General features: G+C 36.4%; 1 protein-coding gene and 2 long non-coding RNA genes across 4 annotated transcripts in view; 2 read left to right on the forward strand and 1 right to left on the reverse strand.

The window, feature by feature from the left end:
• The window catches only part of LOC106669333 (nucleoplasmin-like protein ANO39), a 48117-nt gene that overhangs the window by 18090 nt on the left and 9067 nt on the right, over positions 1 to 20960 (forward strand). Inside the window, exon 2 of one of the 2 annotated variants that reach the window (XM_014398748.2) lies at positions 5232 to 5610. The exons of the other annotated variant lie outside the window; for it this stretch is intronic. Coding sequence (XP_014254234.1) covers positions 5232 to 5596 — 365 coding nt within the window. The 3' untranslated portion in view covers positions 5597 to 5610. Of the gene's footprint in view, positions 1 to 5231; positions 5611 to 20960 lie in introns of those variants that run through there. 2 annotated transcript variants of the gene reach the window in all.
• Positions 5638 to 10599, reverse strand: LOC106669335. The gene is made up of 3 exons (XR_001340923.1): positions 10287 to 10599; positions 5817 to 5849; positions 5638 to 5711 (listed from the first exon to the last, which is right to left on the reverse strand). It is a non-coding gene; the product is annotated as an uncharacterized LOC106669335 (long non-coding RNA).
• On the forward strand, positions 10644 to 11808 carry LOC106669334. Its single transcript, XR_001340922.1, has 2 exons — positions 10644 to 11060; positions 11160 to 11808. It is a non-coding gene; the product is annotated as an uncharacterized LOC106669334 (long non-coding RNA).

A 20960-nucleotide genomic window follows, 5' to 3' on the forward strand; every position in this document is an offset into this window, starting at 1 on the left:
CTGCGGTTTCATGTGCGATAGAATTCGAACTGCAGAAATAGTTAGACACATTCTCAAAACGAGTACGTACAAAGATAAAATAAACCTTACTCTAACTTCAAAACTTTTGCAATTCACTTACTAATTCGCAAATGAATCTCTCAATATTCTTCATAAACACTAACCCAATCGATCAGCCATTAACTTAAAAAACACACACACACACACCACAACACACAAATCAACAGGAAATGGAAGGAGTCCTCAGCCAAAACTATCAATAATTCAATCATTCTATCAATCAATGAATTACCTAAAACCCCATTGATTTTGCCCCTTACTCGATCAATTTCTCATCTTATTACACTCACACAAAACAACAAGGAACTTGGGAGAGTCCTTCGTTTATTCACTCACTTACCAAATCTCCCATAACCTCTCAGCCAGAACCTGATTCTCTCTTCCAATTATTCCCTCACGAAAACTATCAACAATTCAGCCATTCTATCATTCAATCAATTGCCCAAAAACTCATTAAATCAGCTTTTTACGTTTTAAAAAAAGCAACCTCAGCGAAAACGATTAAATCGATTTCTCACTTATTACTCACAAAATCAACAAAACATTGGGGGAGTCTTTCGCTCAATCGCTGTCACACGAGTCTTTCATATCCTCTCACAATCACAACTTTTTTTTTGGATTTACGCTGGCATATTACCCATGAAGTTTTCTATTTTCATTTTACTGTCGAGCGGACCAGGTCCCCGCCGCTCGCCCGCACCCACTCACTCAGCTCCATCATCTTCTCATCTTCTAAATTTTCATGGTTGAAGATAATCAAAAAGAAACGTTTGTCGACTTTCGAAATCCATAGATTATGTTGAATGCTGATGGATTGTTGCTTATTAGAACAGATTCTAAGGTTATTGGTTTGGGATTTTGCTCAGAGCAGTTTATCTCTTTCATTTTCGTATTCTGGACATTCAAAAATTATCTGGGAAGGATTTGAAGGGCAATCGCAAGTGGGACAGTTCGGAGACGATGCCAAACCGATTCTCTTCTTGCTACCTCATAGGCCATGATTTGTCTTCAGTCTAAAAATAGTAGAATAGAACTCCTTTGACATTCCTTCTGGGCTATCGCCTTCCGAAAACCATGGTTTTTTCATGAGCTCAGGGCTCAGCTTATACACCTGTAATAATTGCCGACATTTGATCACAATCACAACTTAATTCACTCTCCCAACTGGTCATTCACAAAAACTATCAAACTATCAACACTTCAACCATTCAATCATTCGCCTAAATAACTCACTGAGTCTGCAACTTACTCAATCGATCTCTCACATTTTTGTACTCACAATAATCAACTGGAACTTGAAGGAATACTACTCTCATTCACTTACCAAACCTCTCATTCAATTTATTCAATAACTTCTCAGCCAGAACTTTATTCTTTCACCCAATTAGTCATTCGCGAAAACTATAGTATTCGTTCATACTATCATTCAATCAATATCCCGAAAACTCATTGAATTAGCCAATTACTCGGCCGATATTACACTCACACAAATCAACAGGAATTTGTGGGCGTACATCTCACAATCGCTCATTCGCCTAATCTTTTAGCCTCTTATCCAGAGCCTTATTCACATCCTAACTAGTCACTCAACATAATTGTCAAATTAATCTCATCGTATAGACCCAAGTCTATAACTCAGTAACTTATTAACGTTATTATTAAGTTAAATTACTCACTCCCTCATTCAATCGATCATTCACACAATTGTTCACGACACTACTCGATAGTTCATTTGATCTCTTAACAAAACTAGGTTTAAAAAATAAATAATGATTAAAAACAAAACAGTATTTTTTTATATTTCTATTTTTTCCCTAAAGAAATAATTTTTTGACATTATGTACACAATGATTAAACATATCATAGGGAGGAAACTGTATGCTTATAATGTGTCACTACCTGGTAGAACATTTATCAACCGCTTCTTCCACGGTTGGACGACTCTTTGGAAGCTACTTCAATTCAAACATCTGTTACTTCTCACTTAGAGAAGTCCCTAGCTCTCCTGGACAGTTTGGAAGGAATCTAAACGGTCTGTCTTTGCCAAAGTAATTTTTTCCTTTATACTGCAACCAGGTCAGCTATGTTTAAAGTAATCAATTGACAATATTTTTCAATTCATCTTTTTAAAATAAAAATAATAATAAATTGTATAAATACAGTATTCAATTTGTTCAACAGAAGAGAACAAAAAAATTGAATGTCTTTAGATCAGTCGTTTTTCATCATTTTTTTTCTGCCTTTCCACGCTGTTTTTGCTTTTCGCCGTCTTCAGTTGTGAGTATGTGGGATATGTTATTAATACATAGACAAAAATCTACCACTGGAGATGGCAATGGAGAAGGCTAAACGCGACTGACAGGCCAAAAAATGTTTAGAAGTTACAGTAAAGAAATATAATTCACGTTTTCCTCGTTTACAGAGTTTCTCTCATAGTTTATTCGTACTGTTTGTTACGGTTTTCTTATATTAATTATAAAATTTCGATGTAAACTATTGCCAATTCCTTTTATTTTTCTCAATATTTTTGAATCGTGGCCGTCTGTGACTTCGGGGGTCTTGATTCGGAACGGAACAAAAACCTCAACAGGGTTCGCGACCTGCAAACTTTTCGGGGCATTGTTGTTCAACCGATAGACACACGATCGCTTCAGTGAAAACCTATCTCGTTTTCACCAAAGATCACGACCCGTGGAAATTAACCTGCTGTTCTCCTGGCCTAAAATAGGCCAGTGGACCACCGGATTAGTTGTTATAAAAGGTGGGATTGTTTTTCAGATAATTCACGACAATACATGGGAATCAGAGGCGTTAAATTAACAGTAAAAGTTGTACAGAAAAATTCCAAAGATTTATAAATAATTGTAACGAAAATTACTGAATGACTATTTCATGATTGCTGCATTTCATTACTGACAAGGGGACAAGGTTGATGTGTCATGGATTTAGACCAGACTTTTTTTGGTGATACTGCACTCCAAAATATTGGACATGTATCCGCCACTTCTTATAAATAAGCCCTGCTTTCGGCAAAAAAAGTGAAAATTGAAATTTTTCGTTTTTTATATTTTTATTTTGCCGTTCTATTTGTTCAAATCAACTATGTCAATATATCAATTTACAGAATTTTTCATGTAGATTGCAAAAAAATATAGTAAAAGCTATCCAAGTTTATCAATAACCAAAAAAGTTCTAACCAAATTTTTTTCAAGTAAACTAGGCCATAAACATTTTTTTTTCGGGAAACTAATTTGAAATTGTTTTAGCATCTATATACTTCTAAACTACTCTATAGTACTAAATACTAGTAGTAAATAGTAGTAGTAAATACTAAATACTAGTAGTAAATACTACTCTATCTATATACTTCTAACTACCCTATATACTTCTAAATATAAATTTTTGCTTGAATTATTCATAAATTAGGTTATAAAAAAATGTTCGTCAAAGTAATATTAAATTTCGTTTTAGCACCTGTAGAGATCCCTAAATATAAATTATTGTTTGAATTTAAATTTATTAATTTTTTGACCCCTAATTTTTTATTTTATTTTTAAGAAGTCATTATCGGACTATCTGATTTTAACAGCTATAAGTCAAAAACATTTAAAAAGATTTTGACTTCAAACACACCATTCGAAAGTAGAGGAATGTAGGTTTTTAACGATGTATGTTTCAAGCAAATGTATAAAAGATTTCTATAAGAAAATACACAAAACAGGAAAACTATTTAACATCGTTTTTTAAAATGCAAATAGTAGTCCGATTTTAATGTTTGATGCAGTTATAAAGTGCACTTAAGAATTTCTTTAAAACTAATTATCAAACATGAAAATCGGTCTATTGAAAAAAGTAATGCTAGAGGATGCACTAGGACCGTCAGTCACGGAGAAAATTATCAGTCAAAAAATTAATTTAGACCGATTTCCACGAAAGTCGGTATGTAGGGGTTTTTGTAACGCTAGAATCACGACAATGAGATTAAATCCAAGTTTTGACTATTTTCTGACGTAGTTTGCTTATATAATATTTGTTAGAATGTGAAAAAAAAACCCAGTATTTTGTTGATTTATCTTTTCAAATCAAAATCAAAAATTTCAAATTAGTTTTACGAACAAAAATGTTTATGACTTAGTTTTCTTTCAAAAAATTTGGATTTTAGAATTTGTTTGGTTATTGATAAACTTGGATAGCTTTTACTATATTTTTGTTGCAATGTACATAAAAAATTCTGAAAAATGATATATTCACATAGTTGATTTGAGCAAGTAGAACGGTGAAATAAAAATATTAAAAAACGAAAAATTTCAACTTTCAAATTTTTTTGGTGAAAGCAGGTCCTATTCATAAGAAGAGGCGGGTAAGTGTCCAATATTTTGGAGTGTAGAATCATCAAAAAAAGTTTGTTACATATCCGTGACACACCAACCCGATTGTTCCCTTATGAGCCTGAAATATTTGATTCCTTCTGAAAAAAAATTCTCTATACTATATAGTAAGGAAGACTATAAACTTAGAAGTGTATAAAAATCCATCAAATTTTGCGGATTAATTTTATTAAAACGGATTGAATAAAAAATCTTTATCTTTCTTTTCAACTCGACGTTTCAAGGCTTTAAGCCGGTAATTCATTACTTTCCAGTACCAAAATGGCACTTAGGAGGTTGATTACTTGATACTAGCTTTTACTACTTCAGTCTTGATTGGCCTACCAGAAAGTGATCCATGGACTGGAATAAGTGGTAATTCGAAAGAGTGAGGACGTGTCTGCAAGCCGAATGAGAGAAAGAGCGATTTCCAGTTTATTAATTTTTCACTATTTGAAATTTATAACCTAGAGTTGTCATGCTGACGGAGAACATTTTTATCGTTACAAGCAGCAATAATAATATAATAATTATAATGCTTTATTAATACAGAATGATTACAAAACAAAACTAAATTTATACCAGAACATAACATAACGGCATGGATTAAAACCGTCTATAAGCTGCAATATTATTAATTGATTTTGAGACACTCTCTGACACCCTAAACCATACAGGCCAACCCGGCGAGGGTTACATGATAGATTATGCTAAAATGATCCGCATCTGCTGAGTCTACTTTCTCGCTGGTTTGGAAGTCACTCAGATTATGAAGATAATTATTTATATTTTTATTTTTTATAGATTATGAAGTGGAAGATGCAGATGCCGGACACAGCACGGTGAACAAGTACACCCACAACAAGCATCGGCCGCACAGTCACCGGCCCGTTCACGTCTCTGATTCGGCCACGACGACCCAAAGGTCCCAGAAGATCCCATCAAGCCACCTGAAGAAAGCAAAGAAAAAAGGGAAGAGCCACAAAAAGATCAAAGGGCTCAAAAAGCTCAAAAAATACATGCTACCTCTTCTTCTCGCGTATAAACTCAAATTTTTCACCCTGGTGCCCCTCCTCCTCGGTGGCCTGGTACTCATGGTCGCAACGACCGGATTCGCAGGATTCTTCTTCGCCCTGTTCGCAGTCGGAGTCGGCCTGAAGAAGGATTGAATATTACGGCTTGAACTCGAAGCGAATCAGGAGAAAGCAATCTCTCAGAAAAAGAAACAGCATCGGGTCAAAATTCGGGAACGGCGAGCCGGCCAACAGGGGCAAAGTTCATGTGCTACACTCGTTTTGCATGTGAAACAAAAGACAATTTTAATTTAAGGTACAAGGTCAAAACGGGTATTAGTCACATCTACTTTTTTCTCCAGTGCTTTAAACTCACCTGATATTTAAGTCCAATGCTCAATTCAAGGACCTGTAAAGTTATGTAAAAAATTCTATTTATTTATCTTATTTATTATTTATTAATAATTTATTATAATTTTAGTTATAAATAAGCTTGTTCTTATATTTTTTTTATAAGAGCTGTTTTTGTGTAAATAAAATTACTAATTCAAAGTAACACAAAAAGCTTCAATTCCCTGGAATTCAAATTCAATTAGAAGCAGGTAAGAAGACCAGATTTGTAATAGATAATATCCTGTTCCGTTTAAATTTCGGCGCACGTCCAAAATAACCAAAATCTTGTGAGACCATCTTTTCACCCGTTTGATCTCCATGAAACTTGACTCTAAATGTCCGATTAGGTTTTGTATCCGAGTCGTCTTGTGTGTTTGTGCGGATAAACTGGTTCATACGGAGGCCGTGAGCTGTATTTGCAAAGCTCGAATTTTCTTCTAGGCTCTTGTACACGAGACATACATGGTAGTTTGAGTAATGCGGGCATCCGTCGACAACTGGACTCCTAATATGTGCGAAAGGAGAGTACGGAGGGTTATCTTAAAGATGATCACTCCTGATCATCAAAAACTGTTATAACAAGTCGTTTGTAAGTCTGTCCGCAGTTTGAGAAAATGTACAAAAAATGATGAACTATTTTTTTAAAAAGAAAAATGGAGAAGGTAAAAGTACAATTTCGTTTAATTTTTAATAAAATTACAGTAACTGGTACGACTTGTAATGATCAATTTGCATTATAAATGATTTTTTTAAATCAAAGTTTTCAAGTTTTGGGCAGCCGAATTTGAAAATTATTACAAATTAACATAAACGATCCAAAGCTCTTTCGCCATGTTAAATATATTTATAAAAACCGTGATTAAAAGCGAGAATGCACGGATTTAATAATCGGAATCATCTAGATTAACAAAAGTAAGTGCAAGTTTATTTCTGTTTGAAATAGAAATTTATGTTTTAATAAATAAATAATAAACTACAGTTGATGATGAAGTATCACAATATTTTAAAATGAACGTATGGCTGGTATAGCAAGTTTATGCAGCGAGCACAGGCGGACCACCGATTAACTGAAAATCATGTAAGTACCATTAACATGGTGATTTTCATATCTAATTTAAAAATGACACTTTCTTTATTTTTATGTTCAAGCCATTTCGTTATAAATCATGAATCATCTGGTTTTATGTTACCAGTTAACTATGCTCTCTTGACTCTTGATTAGGAAAACCTGTTGGATTGATTCTTTGAGAATTAAAGAATTTAAACAGTGAGATTTATATGTTTAAAGGACGCGATATTAAATATCTAGGTTGAATAAAACTAGCATAAAATGATTGTTTTTTGTTTAGTTTTTCAGAAAAAAATGATATCAGGAGTAATCAATGGTAATTAATTTAAAAAAACATACGTACTTGCAAAGGATGAAAATTCAAATTTAAACTTTACAATTTTTTTTAAACAACGGAATGCAAAACGGAAAAGAGACAAAATGGAAAACAGTTTGTCCGAGAAAACCGCAGCCACATTTAGGAAAACCTGCACCTCAAAAGGACCTACTTGCTCTACTTTATGCGCAACTAACTTTCTTAATTGTAACCTATGATACCACATCATCTCTGTCCACACAATTGGGTTAATGGTAGTGAAAATAATCCTTAAGTAACAAAAAAAAAAATTTTAATGTCTTATCGAATTTAATGATCCAATATAGATGGAAAATGATAGCAGGGGGAAATAGTACAATCATTAAGAGCTGCCACGAGAGATATGTTATTTTTTATTTTCTGAGAGAAAAAGAGAGATAGATAGATTGATAAATACATATATACAGGGTGAATTGCTACTCGTGCTACAAACTTCTCCAGTAGATTCTTCACCCTAAAATGAACAAAAAAGTTCATATTGTCCATGGTCCGATTCTCAACCATTTCAGAGTAATTTCGCTTTTTATCGATTTTGAAAGATATCACGTCCTGGCGTCGGAAAATCGTGATATCTTTTAATCTAAACATTTCTCTGAAAATCTAATAGCACCGTTGAAATTCCCGTTAATTTTTCAATAAGAAGATGACGGTGGCAAAATGTTTGGGCTAATTTTTTGTGTTTTATTTCAGCCAGAACTACAAAAAGAGTGGAAAATTGTGTAAATCGGAAAGTGTATAAAGTAATCCAGAGTTTCTAATTTTAGTCTCAGAAGGCAGCAAATTTGAGGAAAACTACCTGATTTAATAACGCTTCCAACGCACTCGTCATTTTCTTATTTAGTGGTTGTGAGACCAAGATGTTGATGACAAAAAGAGAAAAAATGGTGGTTCAAGGATTGCTAATGTTTGAGAGTGACTTGCTACTCGTGCTACAAACTTCACCAGTAGATTCTTGACCCTAAAATGAACAAAAAAGTTCATATTGACCATGGTCCGATTCTCAACCATTTCAGAGTAATTTCGCTTTTTATCGATTTTGAAAGATATCACGTCCTGGCGTCGGAAAATCGTGATATCTTTTAATCTAAACATTTCTCTTAAAATCTATAAGCACCGTTGAAATCCCCGTTAATTTTTCAATAAGAAGATGAAGGTGGCAAAACGTTTGGGTCTTTCTTCCTTGACCTTCTAGCTGTTTGTAAACTTCTTAAGCATTACATACTAAATGGGCATTAAATTAAATTAAAAAATTTCAATGGAATTATGATTTTGATTCTCTCTAAAAATTAACGGGGATTTCAACGGTGCTTATAGATTTTAAGAGAAATGTTTAGATTAAAAGATATCACGATTTTCCGACGCCAGGACGTTAGAGAGAGAGAGAGAGAGAATGAGAGAGAGAGAGAGTGTGAGAGAGAGAGAGAGAGCGAGAGAGAGAGAGAGAGAGAAAGAGAGAGAGAGTGAGAGAGTTGAGATAGCACAGAAAAGAATGAATGAGAAAGTCAACAATTAAAATAAATGAAAAATGGCATTGTCTACTTCGGTGCATTTGTGACGTCAGTGAAAAAAAAAGAAGTTTTGTCTGCGAGTGTGTGATACTAACATATATATAAAAGTAATGTTATTCTTGAGAGACATACATATAGACAGATTGGTTATTAATCTGACAGTCCAAAACAACTAGAACAGGTAGACCAAAATGACCTTAAGGACCAAACTACAGATTTATATATTTCTAACCTTAGACTTTAGTATGACATATCATGAGGACAAAAAACATTATTTAAACAAATCTTGGATAAGAGAATCCTTTTTATTCCTCAAAGGATCCTAAGCATGAGAAAATGTTTTCTTTTTCCTCATTGTAGATCCTGAACAAGAGGTTCTTGGTCCGGGTTCTTTATTACTGGAATTACACTGTTAAAAGTAGGTTGTCAAAGAAGGAAAAACGGACAGGCCGCGGAATGCGTGTCACTCCGTGCAGTATGGGCTAAGTGGAAAACAGTTCGTAATGTTGTAACGGTACCTATTTGCCTCATTGGAACACCCGAACACAATTAAGAGCCGCGAAACCCTTTTCGAAACGTTGCTCATAAAAGCTGATCATTTTTATAAATAAAACACTAACATTTGATGCGAATTGTAATTATAGATGATAACGAAATAGTTGGAGAACTAACTAACCCATGCAGGCTAAGTAGTGGTTATTTACTGAAAATGTTTAGTAAGGAATATGAAACTTAAGCTAATTTGCTGAAAGCTTGATAAGTTGTTACGGTCCAAACCTCACGTAACCTACATCAAACCTAAGCCGGATTCGGTTATTTTTAATGTCATGTATGTAAAAAACAGTGCTGATAAGAGCTATTGGTATTATTCATATTTATTTGATAATCAAATCGATGTTCGTATCTCAAAAGGCCTTAGACATGGATGGCGTATGGGCATCTACTTCCTAAATCAGCATGTTCACAAAATTGTAAATGATGGTATATAATGTATAAATTTTTTAAAAGCTAAGCATGATGATGATGGGATAAGAGGATGTCGGGGTTTGGTATTCCCCAAACACTGCAGCCTTGTGTTTTTGGTTTATTGTGCTTTTTCTAGTTCTTTAGTTTACTCCAATAGGCTCGATGCTTGTTTTAAGAATAATAATTGAATAAGAATTTTAAAAATCCTTTCCTCTACTGCGACCTAATAGATCTTTTAGAACTATTGTGGAACCCCTAATTAATAATGCATTATTTCCTATAAGTTTTCCTTGGTGCGTCTTCCGGTTTTGTGTGAGAATTACTTTACCGAAGTGACTGGTTCACATTCAGAAAGGGTATGTGCTGATGTCTCTGGTTCCTCCTGACAGATTGGGCATGTTTCTGTCTCTACTTTGCCCATCATTTTTATTTGGTAGTTAAGAGAACAATGGCCGCTATACGGCCCTAAACTTTTCCTCATTCCTGCCTGTTGACAGAGTGGAGTTCCTTCCCTTTCCTGTTTGAGATTTATAAAACTCTTAGCTTGCCTCATACCTGGTGCTTTTGTCCAGTGCTTGAATTTTTCTTTCTATAGCATTTTGCCAGTTTCAACTTAAGCACACATTCCCGTGGCCCTAGTTGGGCTTCTGGCTCCATGAGGATGCACTTTTTTAGGTTAGTTGGTCGTACTGTTCATTTTCTTCTATTCCTTCATGTTCTGGGCCCCATAAGGTAATCTTGTATTTTCCTAGAGCATTAGGCAATTTACGCACTCCAAAACACGTTTGGAGTTGAACGCATATGAATTTAGTGCCATTTTAAGTGGCTTGTTATTGGGCGTAATTATTTATATGTTTGAAAATATAAAATGTGTATATAATAAAAATAATATTTTCATATAATTACCATATGTTGCTTTATTGTGCTTTTATCAAAAACAAAAACCAACAATACAATTGGAACTCGTACTATTTAATATATTACTTTATAACCTTGTTTTAACAGTAGAATGAATTCTTTTGTCTTCCAGATGCATTTTTAGATCAGTCCGACTTGAAATATGAATGAAGTTGTGTTCATAATTGAAGCTTTGCTCATAATAGCGCTATTGATAGGGATAGCTTTTCTATTCATGAAAAATGCCTAGGCCACTGGTCGTCATTCTGTTGCTTCCACTTTTGACTTTTCTGGACGGAAACACGAATGGGAGAGAGAGAAAACACACAGCCATTTTGAGGTTATTTTCACATGAAATATCCTTCGAGAAAATAACGAAAACCGTGATGAATCAAGATGCCGTTGATCTTTTCCTCTGCTATTAACAATCGGGTAACACTGTTAAACTTTCATACCTACGAACCCATCGCTGTACCAATTATTATTTTTGTGTTTTTAATCGATCAGAAAATGTCATTTATTTTTCATTAGTCATTACAGTGCCGTCACTTATCTGACAATCCCCGTTGGTGTCCATTGTGAAGAATGACAGATCTCAGGTGGTTCAGGATTGCGTGAAAGAATCTTTTATTCAAACCTTCAAAAAAACACGGCCAAATGGAGAAGAATTTAACCATAGTTCGGCAACGGACAAAGTTACAAAACAAAGGAATACAACTGGTTTAATCATTAACGAACAAAATCAGCTGGTGATTATGTGTTTAAATATAGTTGCTCAATAAATTATTTTTTGTTAAAAAACTAAAATTTTAAACGTCCGTACTCACCTCCATGGGGGTCTCGCAGACCCCCCCCCCCCGGATAGTACCAGTATAGTAGATAGTATCCTAGGATAGTACCAGGAAGATTAGACATCTTGGCAAGGCACGTACTTGTTATATCCCTTGGCAAGCGATATAAGTCTATTACCTTCTCGTAGTACACCGGCAATTCCAGCTGTTGGAGGGAACAGCCAGCATTCTCGAGTATCACCCTCGGCAGTCTGGGGACAGACCTCAGTCTTATCCGTCTAGCCACCGATGTTGGGCTCAGGGAAGTGCTAGGTTCAATTCAGCACCCAACGTATGCAGTTCCAAACCTATTCGCACTCTTCATTCTTAAATACATTCACTCCTATTTACATACCATTCATTCATTTAGGGTGGTGGGGTACTCGATATTCCTCTATCACCCTTTAAACATCTTATACAACTAACCTAATTGATCGTCGATGGGGTACTCATTATTTTTCCATCGAATCCTCTCACACATTCACGATAATAAATACATTCAATCTCAATATAAACTAGGTATACACAACTATTACAAATAGAACAGCCCCGTTTCCTACAGATTTTGCAATGCTTGATCGAAGTAAATAAATTAGCTAAACAACTGTTAACTTTAAATAAAATTCCCCAAGTAATTTCGTATCTAGATATTTAAAAAAATGTTTTCCCAATCAATTTGTAATTTTGAGCCAATGTAATTTCAGAGCAATATCTCATGATGGGATATTTAATCTATTTATAAGATAATACACAGTTTCGTACTCTTGTTAATATTTTATCAAATAGTTCTTATCAAAGTCTGCTACTTGATTTTTTTTAGTCAATATAATATGACTATAAAGCACGTGTGCTGCAATTTTAAGTAACAATTTTGCCTGTGCTACCTGATTAATGTAATATACTACGTAACTACTTCAATAACACTGGGCTACATTAATTTGTTATAAAATATTTCCGACGTTGAACAATAGAGCAGCAAGAAATACGTTAAAGGTAACAATACAGAACTTCAGGGAACAAACAGAAGTGAGTTAAATTATGCTCATGGCTATAAATCAAAGCAGAATTGACCGATGATCATGGTCAACAATGTCCGAGAAACGAGAAACTACCGCCCGCTCGATTCTTTCCAGGTCGTGTACGGCGTCTTCGGCTAAACGGAAGGCAACCTACTCTTCTGGGCACGGCGCCTCCATTCGAAGGAAGACAGGAGGTTCTTCAATGAAATCTAGAAAGACCTCCTTCGTACCTGTTCATCATCTTTCTCTTTTTAAAACACATGTTCCAATTTTCCAATAAAACTTTTCCCCTTCATTCATAATTGTATTTTTTCCATAAGCAAGAAGGTTGATATTTATTAATAGATAATATATGGAAGTATAGGTTTCTTTCAACAACCAGGTCGTTGTGAGAATTCTATTTTAACTTAAAACTTTTTTAACTCATTACTTTTGATTTCAAGTCTTTCTCACAACGACCTGGCTGTTTCCCTGTCCAAAACATATCCAGACTTCCAAGAATATATTCACGAAACAGTGAAAATATAGAAAATATTAAAATTATATAGATATTTATTAAGGTACTTTACAGAACACAAGGTCTGAAGGTTTGACCTGTGAAGCTGCTAGGCCACTTGTACTTTCAATGTCGGATAGAAAAATATCCCTGTCTAAGCCCTTAAGTTCTCCAAGCTTTATTACCTTAAATGTAATAAACAAAAGTGGTTGTAATTTATGAATGTTTTAATGAAAAAATTAAAAGCAAATAATCCAGGTGATATAGGTCATATGCTTCACTCGATATTGCCAAATCTTGATTACACATGATCAAAGGTGATCAAAAAACGACATTCCCCTTTTGGCATCGCGTTGGAAATTTGTGCAGTGATACGTGGTAGTTGGAAGGAAAAGGTCAACGGTTTAAGCCAATGGAATTGTTCGGGACAAACTTGCTAGTAGGGTTTTTGATTGTTAGCTATTTGTCTTCGGACGTGGTGAACGGTAAAACAGTGGACACCCACATCGTAACTGCTATTGAGAAGCGAACCGGCTATTTCTGGTGTATGGGCGGCGTCGTGAGTAAGAACGGGGTCATCACGAGCTGTAAATGCGTCGGATCGTTCGCACCGCCAGATTTCGACAATTTCGATGAAATCAATCCGAAGAATTACAAGGTCAAGACATCCATGGGTGTCGAGTACCCCATCGTGAAAGTGATAAAGCACAGTTCTTGCGCCATAAGTTATTTGAACTACACGGTGAACGACCTCGGCGGCTGGAAGATCCGAGGTTCGTTCGAAGACACGGTCAACAGTCTAATGCCGTTCTTCAACCGCGGCATCACGTTCGAAGAGGCCGAGGTGCGGATCAATAAATGCTTCATCCTCTCTTACACCAAACTAGTTACCGGGGTCTTCGAGGTAAACGCGACTGGGATGAACTACGAATGCTTCTATTTTTACTGCGAGACTCGGTTAGCGAAAAAAGGGCAGGAGTGCGATTCCTTCAAGGCAAGTTTGTTCGGCGCTGAGCTCCAGTGTGGGTTCATCCATAAGAAGGCGGGCACCGTCAGAGGTTCGCCGATACTCTGTAATGTCAAGGACGAGGAGTCTTCTGTATATTACACACCAGGTCTAGTCGGCTGGTCGGATGAGATGTTTGTCTTCTGGACCCGATTCGACCTGACAGCCAACCGTTACTTTTACTCGGCGCTAGTCGGAGCAAGAGCTGACCGGTTCTCCTCGTTCAACGCCGCGCTCATCTTCCTTCTTGTCAAATATGTAATTCCTTTATTCCAATAAAAGCTTTTAAAACTGATCTTTTCTTACTATCAACAACACCCCATTAAGATGAAAACGTAGATTGCCAGTCTAGACGTTCCTGCTTGGAAAATTTCCAGATCTGTGCTTTCATACTGGCCCAACCTTGTGTTTAAAAAAAGGGACTGTGACACATGATGACTCAATAGCAGACCACATGTTTAGAATCTAAAAGTTACCTGCTGGAAAGTCTATATGAACAGATATATCTTATTAGGATTACTCATCATGGTGTCTTCGTTTCCAGATGATCAAACTGATTATATGAAAATAGAAGGTCTAGCCGTGACTGCTCTGGATCGTATCGACCAAAGTTTCTGGTGCATGGGTGGCATCGTCTCATCAAAAACAGTCATCACGAGCTGCCTTTGCGTCGGCTCCTTTCCACCCCCCGAGTACGATTATTTAGCAAAGAATGTCCAAGATCTGACCATAAAAACTTCAAAGGGGAAGAGGTTCAACCTTATAAAGTCTTTTGCGCATGTCCTGTGCAGGACGACCTACTGGAATTATACAGTGAATGATCTGGGAGGATGGATGATCCAAGGGTCGTTCGACGAAAGGATGGAATGGGCGCTTCAACCTTGGCATGGGTCAGAAGAATGCTTCGTCGCTGAGTACAGGTCACGCGTGACTTATATAATAACGATGAATGACCTGTCCACATGCCTCGACACTTATTGCAGAATCCTTCACGTCCTTCATTCCTTTACGTGCGGATCATTCCAGAGCAGTGTGATCAACGATCGTATCCGCTGTGCTTACCTCTCGCCGAGGTCTCTGGCCAAAGGTTCGCCTATTTTGTGTAAAGTCGCTAGCAACTCGTCGGATTATGTGATCTTAGGAGTAGTCAGCTTTACAGCGGAAAACGTTGCCTTCTGGACCCGTGTCGATCTGGATGAGAACGAGTCTTTCTTGGTGCAGATCATGCGAGGAGGCGTGGGACAGGCTGACATCAACACCTTCCTGATGGCTGTCATTTTAAAACATATGATTCCAATTTTTCAATAAAAACGTTTGCACTTATATCAATTTGATAAAGAGAAACATCTGACTAGCCCAGTTACTAGGTCAATCGACCCACCCCCTGCTGTTCCACTACCAGTGTGCCCAGGGACTTATCTTAGCAAATACAGACCTAATGTGTTGGGAGCTAGTTGGATATTAAGCCGAGTTCTTTCATTTAAGTATCCCTTCCCCACCACTCCAACTCTCACTCAGAGAATGCTAGCCCCTAAAACTATGAGTACGTCTCGAGATAAGTGCCACTCAAAACCAACCAACGGGGATAAACCGATGAGCTTAAAGAAGGCAGAAGAGCAGAATACATCATTCGAGGCTGGGGCTTGCGCCTCTACCTCTACTGCTTTCAACAGTAATCTACAAGGGAGGATTTGGCATAAGGCTTGTTACATCTGGAAGGATGTAGTAGAATTATCATCAACCATCCCTTTAGAGGACGAATTTAAACCTAAAGGTGGCCATTCACGATCGCCCCTAGCAGTCCAAACGGAGTGACGCCGTTCCAAAAACCACGTCAATGGCAAAACTGAACTGGCGTGCCCGGATGTGCTGAATTTTCGACCGATCCAAACTCCATCGCGCCATTCCAAATATCTACGGCGCGACGACGGCATGGCGCGTTCGTGAATGGGAAAACCTGGCGTGAACAGTGGAATATTGGAGCGCTAGCTTGGTCGTGAATGGGAAAACCCGCGTTTTTTTGGCGCAGTCTCCGTCTTTCTGTCACTGAGCAAACATCTCCGTCATACATTCTCAAAAAGTCAAAAACGTTTATTCTTTATTGGTAATGACATCCAATCGAGATTTTATTGTTGAAGTGATTGAATTGTATGAAAGTTTACAATGTTTGCAGAAAGTGGTGGACAATGATTACCACGATAAAAATAAAAGAAATTCGATCCTCAACCAGTGGGTCGACGTTTTCAAAACAAAGAATACAAATGCAACGAGAGATGCGGTATTGATAACCCCTAACAATGATCATAAATCGTAGTAGAGAACTTAAGTTCTATGTAGTTCATCCCTGTAGCGAGAAATCGTAATGTGGTTGCCAACCTTTCATGTAGTGATGATTTCTCTCATGACTGTCTTTTGTTTTCTAATCAAGGGGGTAACAAGCTGGAGTAAATATAAATAAGACGTTAATTTTTTTTTGTAAGGTTTTGGTTAAAATGAAAAAATAGAGTCACGAGGGGATTCGAATCCACGACATTCGGCTAAATACGCCGCTGCGCAAACCACTTGAGCTATCGTGACTTCGATAGTTCGATCCACTCGGACACCAACTCCCCATCTCAACCTACAACCTTTCGAATTTTCTCTTTTTTGCCATTTTTTGGTGTCGGAGAGGATCGAAGTTACGATAGCTCAAGTGGTAGAGCAACGGCGCATTTATCCGAAGGCCATGGATTCAGACCCGCTCGTGGCACTAGGTTTTTCATTTCAACCAAAACCTTACAAAAAAGATTAATTAATTGAAAGAAGTAATTTGGTCAATAGAACACTAAATATAATGAATAAATAAGACGTTTCATCCATCCTTAAATAGTTCCTCCAATCAGCGGGTTCAAGGGAAAGATCTTTCATCAAATTGATGTGGGTATTACGGCTTCTGTTCAGGAGCCACTTCTTACACCATTTCCTCTTCGATTTTTTGCTTTTAATATGTAAATAAACAGAAGAGTAGCACAAGAAATCGTCATCCATTTTGAGAAGGTAATTCACTGGTTGACGTTCGGAGCGACCGGCTGTGGAGCGGTCGTGAATGCCCCCTCCAATTTCAGGCACTCCAAATGGAGCTGTACGGCTTGGCGCGGTTCCATTTGGAGTGATCGTGAATGGCCACCTTTAGTTTTTCAGTTATACTTGTTGAACTCTAAGGTTCTCTGTTTTCAAATTTATGGCCTCAATTAAGGGAAAAGCCGAGCTAATTTTACATTCGTATTAAGTATTAACTGTCCTTTGAGAAGTTAAGCACATATGATTAAAGCTCATTAGAAGGGGCAATTTTTCTGTAAGCGCTGAAATCTGTTTTTTGCGTTTTTTTTTGCGGTATGGATAACAACTGAATGAATCGCAGGTAGGTGGCACCTTTTCAATTGTTTTTTTTTTAAGTCCTTGATATAAGTGTTCACATAATGGAGCATATTTGAAGAATTTTGACCACTTTCTCCATTACAACTGGACAGTTTGAACATCTCAGATTTGCATCTTCACATATTTGTAAGAATCGATGCTTCCTGTTAATCCGCAGGCAACAAACTTTCAATTAAATTGTAAACTTGACCCTGCACCTTAAACGTCGGCATAAATCCGTTTTCATATCCCTGCTTAGCTCCAAATGAGGTCATCTGAAGGCAACTATTAGACTTTTGCATATGATTCATAAAATGATTATGCACAGGATGAAAATCCATGATTAAATTGTACAGCGGTTCTGGCAGAGGTTCAAATGACTCAAGAAAACTTGCCCGTCACTGCAACACAAGCCAGCAGTTTCTTCTTTCCACTTCAAAACGTTACACCACTTTCACTTGTGGATTATGGTACCTATGCTGACTGTGCTATTCGATTCTTAAGATATCTCGAAATCATACGCCAAATCTGATAACGCTTTAACTTTCCATTTTTTTTGTGCGCTGTTTTTCTCAAAATGATAATTGGTAACAGCTTGCCTTAGACTCCTTAGAGGCTAGTGTGGCCAACTTCGCATCCAACAGGTCATTAATTGGCGATTTCATATTCGCTAAAAGAGTAGACATTGGTACATCGCAATGAACCCCTAGTTGGTTGGCAGATATCCTTTTGGTCGAGGAAGAAGATTCAGAGGAACTTCTCGCTCTCTTAGAACGATCGCTCTTCTTGCTCTTAGTGGTGTCCGACTGCATAAATTGTAATTAAAAACAATTTTTTTTTTTAAAGAAAGAGATATGCTGACCTCCTTTCCAAAATCTTTAATAAAATGATAAAGGCCGTTTGTCAACATACGATGGTAGCGACCCTAAACGCCGGTCTTTCAGTAAACACTGGTATCTCTGACCCTTGAGTCGGCAGTGGGGGTCCCAGAAATCGTGCTAATAACTTAATTACCTAATTAAGCCTTACGGGAAATTTTTATTCAGCGGAACTCCCTGAATCCGAAGGTGGTAGATAGGCGGTCCTTTACACAAAAAATCAGTGTACACTTATGCTTTAAAAACCACTGAAATGTCGAGCTTAGGCGGAGCAAACAAAACCACGTCTTACAGTAACCGTACCGGCACCAACCTCTATCCTCTATTAAATTGTGACTGGAGGTCGTCATCATGACAGATTTATCAGGCAGAGTGCTGTTAAACGTTTTAATATGAAATCCATCTATGTATATGGACGAACTATTGGCCATCATATCAAGACAAAAATTGAATCTCAAGTTGTATTTACTAAATTCATAAGTGATTTTTACAAATGAGATGGAAAATGCTTGATAAAATTTATACGTGGATGCGCTAATAATATATATCAATTCGTGTCATTCGTTTAGCTTAAAACTAAATAAAATAAAAAGTCCCCAAATAATCCAAAGGAGGAGTCCTCCAAGCTTTTTTTTTAACGAGGGTGTTTCAACTATGAGGTTATATGAACCCTCGGGGTGCCGGTGGTTCTGAAAAAAAAGCTTTTGTGACTATGACGGGTTCGAATGCAGACCGCCGGATTCAAACCCACGATCTTTACCCTACAGTGATGAGAGCCTTGTCAACGCCTAAACCCTTGAAGCCACGGACACCCCCTCATCCAAACTTTATTTTAATATTCTATTTATTTTATTGCGTACTAAAGAAATCTGATATCTGATATTCCTCGCAGAACTGATACATAAAAATTTCTGGATTTGTGATTGATAAATGTGAACTTATATAATACAACAATAAACTGGAGGAAAAACCATTAGACTTATTTAAGAAAAATATGGGTCGACTATATAACTCTGGTCACCCTGGATATAATTTAGATGATGTAACATGTAGTGTAATATGACATAATTAACACCATACTACATTGCAAATATATATACATATATATATATAAGTTATATATTATAACTAATAATAACTACGTGTTTATTTGTACAGACAAATGCAAGCTTGTCTTACGCTAACTAAGCACAACTGCATTTNAAGTGTCTACAGCGAAACGGGCTCTGAACTGTATATGGCACGACTTAATTTCCCAAAATTTTATTTCCCTTCCAGTGAAATTCAGACTGTTCCACTCAGTTTGCCGCTCGATACTATGTTACGCCTCACAAGTCTGTGGCTATGAAAAATTTGAACAGCTTGAAAAAACTCAACGTTTTTTCATTAGAGTTATTTGCCCTTCCCAAAACTACCCCGAATTTTATGATTTATTTAGAGACTAAAGTTGACCAGTTATTTTTATATACCTTCAAACTTCATTTTAATTACATCTTTAAAATCTTGAAACATCCTGATTACCGTCTTTCCAAAATAGTAGCCCTGGAAGTCGTTAGTCGTGGTGCATTGTGGTTTGAACGTTGGAATAGCATGTGAAGGGATCTATCATGTGACTCATCGTTTTCTATAAATAACTTGAATGCCTTTGCAGTTTAAGGAAATTATAACAAAACTGAGTGTCAATTTCAGTGAAGAACTTCGTGAACCAGTTAGATCAACCTCGCGCTTTTTTTTTCTATAAGGAACTTTACCAAGATGATTTTAATATGTTTAACCTATCTAAGGACAGGTCTAAAGGTTTGTCATTGGTCGAGTTAAGGTGGTTATTCAAAATCAGAGGGGACTTCCTTTATCTCAATGGTGTACCTTTTCGGGCTAGAGAAAATGTAATTTGTTCATTATGCAATGACCAGGTTAAAGAAGACATAGTGCATTTTATTGCAAAATGCACTATCTTATCGGAGATTCGGCTTCTGCATCTAAATTTTGCTAAATTGAATGTGACACAGATTATAGACTAACTGCTTAATGATTACAAAAATTTAATCAAATATGCTCGCCACGCCTGGCACTATCGCCAAGAGTTAATATTACAATTTCATTTTTGAATATTTTAAAGCCTTGTCATTCTAAATTGCTGGCCCAAATAATTTATATAACTATACTTGTTGTAAAATAAACAAAGAACAAAAATTATTGTTAATAATGTATGTTAGTAATTAATGTAATTATTAAAAGTTAAATTATCAATTGTAATATTTATTTAAGGATCAATTTTTTTCTTTGTTTCTTTTGTACTTTTTTCTCTGTGTCGACCAAAAATTTAAGTCAAATGAAAATCGGCCTCCGGCAGACGGACCATCCATGCCGTAATTTTACTTTAAATTATACATTATGTAATGCTTATAACTTTTCTTTTTTGCAATAAAGTATTATATATATATATATATGTATATATATATATATACATTCACACACTCACACATTCCTATACCGTTAAAAACGTGTGATTAATAAGTTCTTTTGTTTCCAAGAAATTGTAATTCTACTGAAATCTAATTGCTAAGTTTTATGCGTTTATTGTATACTCATGAAAACTAAAATGGTTTGATGTTGAAAAGTCATCTGGAGGTTAGCTGTTTTGAGAGAAATCGCCGTTTTCAGTCCGTAAATGCGGTAGGTAAAAACAGAGTTTATTACCGGCAAT

Source organism: Cimex lectularius, unplaced genomic scaffold, assembly GCF_000648675.2.
Source record: "Cimex lectularius strain Harlan isolate CLEC.00 unplaced genomic scaffold, Clec_2.1 scaffold388, whole genome shotgun sequence".
NCBI classification, from domain to species: domain Eukaryota; kingdom Metazoa; phylum Arthropoda; class Insecta; order Hemiptera; family Cimicidae; genus Cimex; species Cimex lectularius.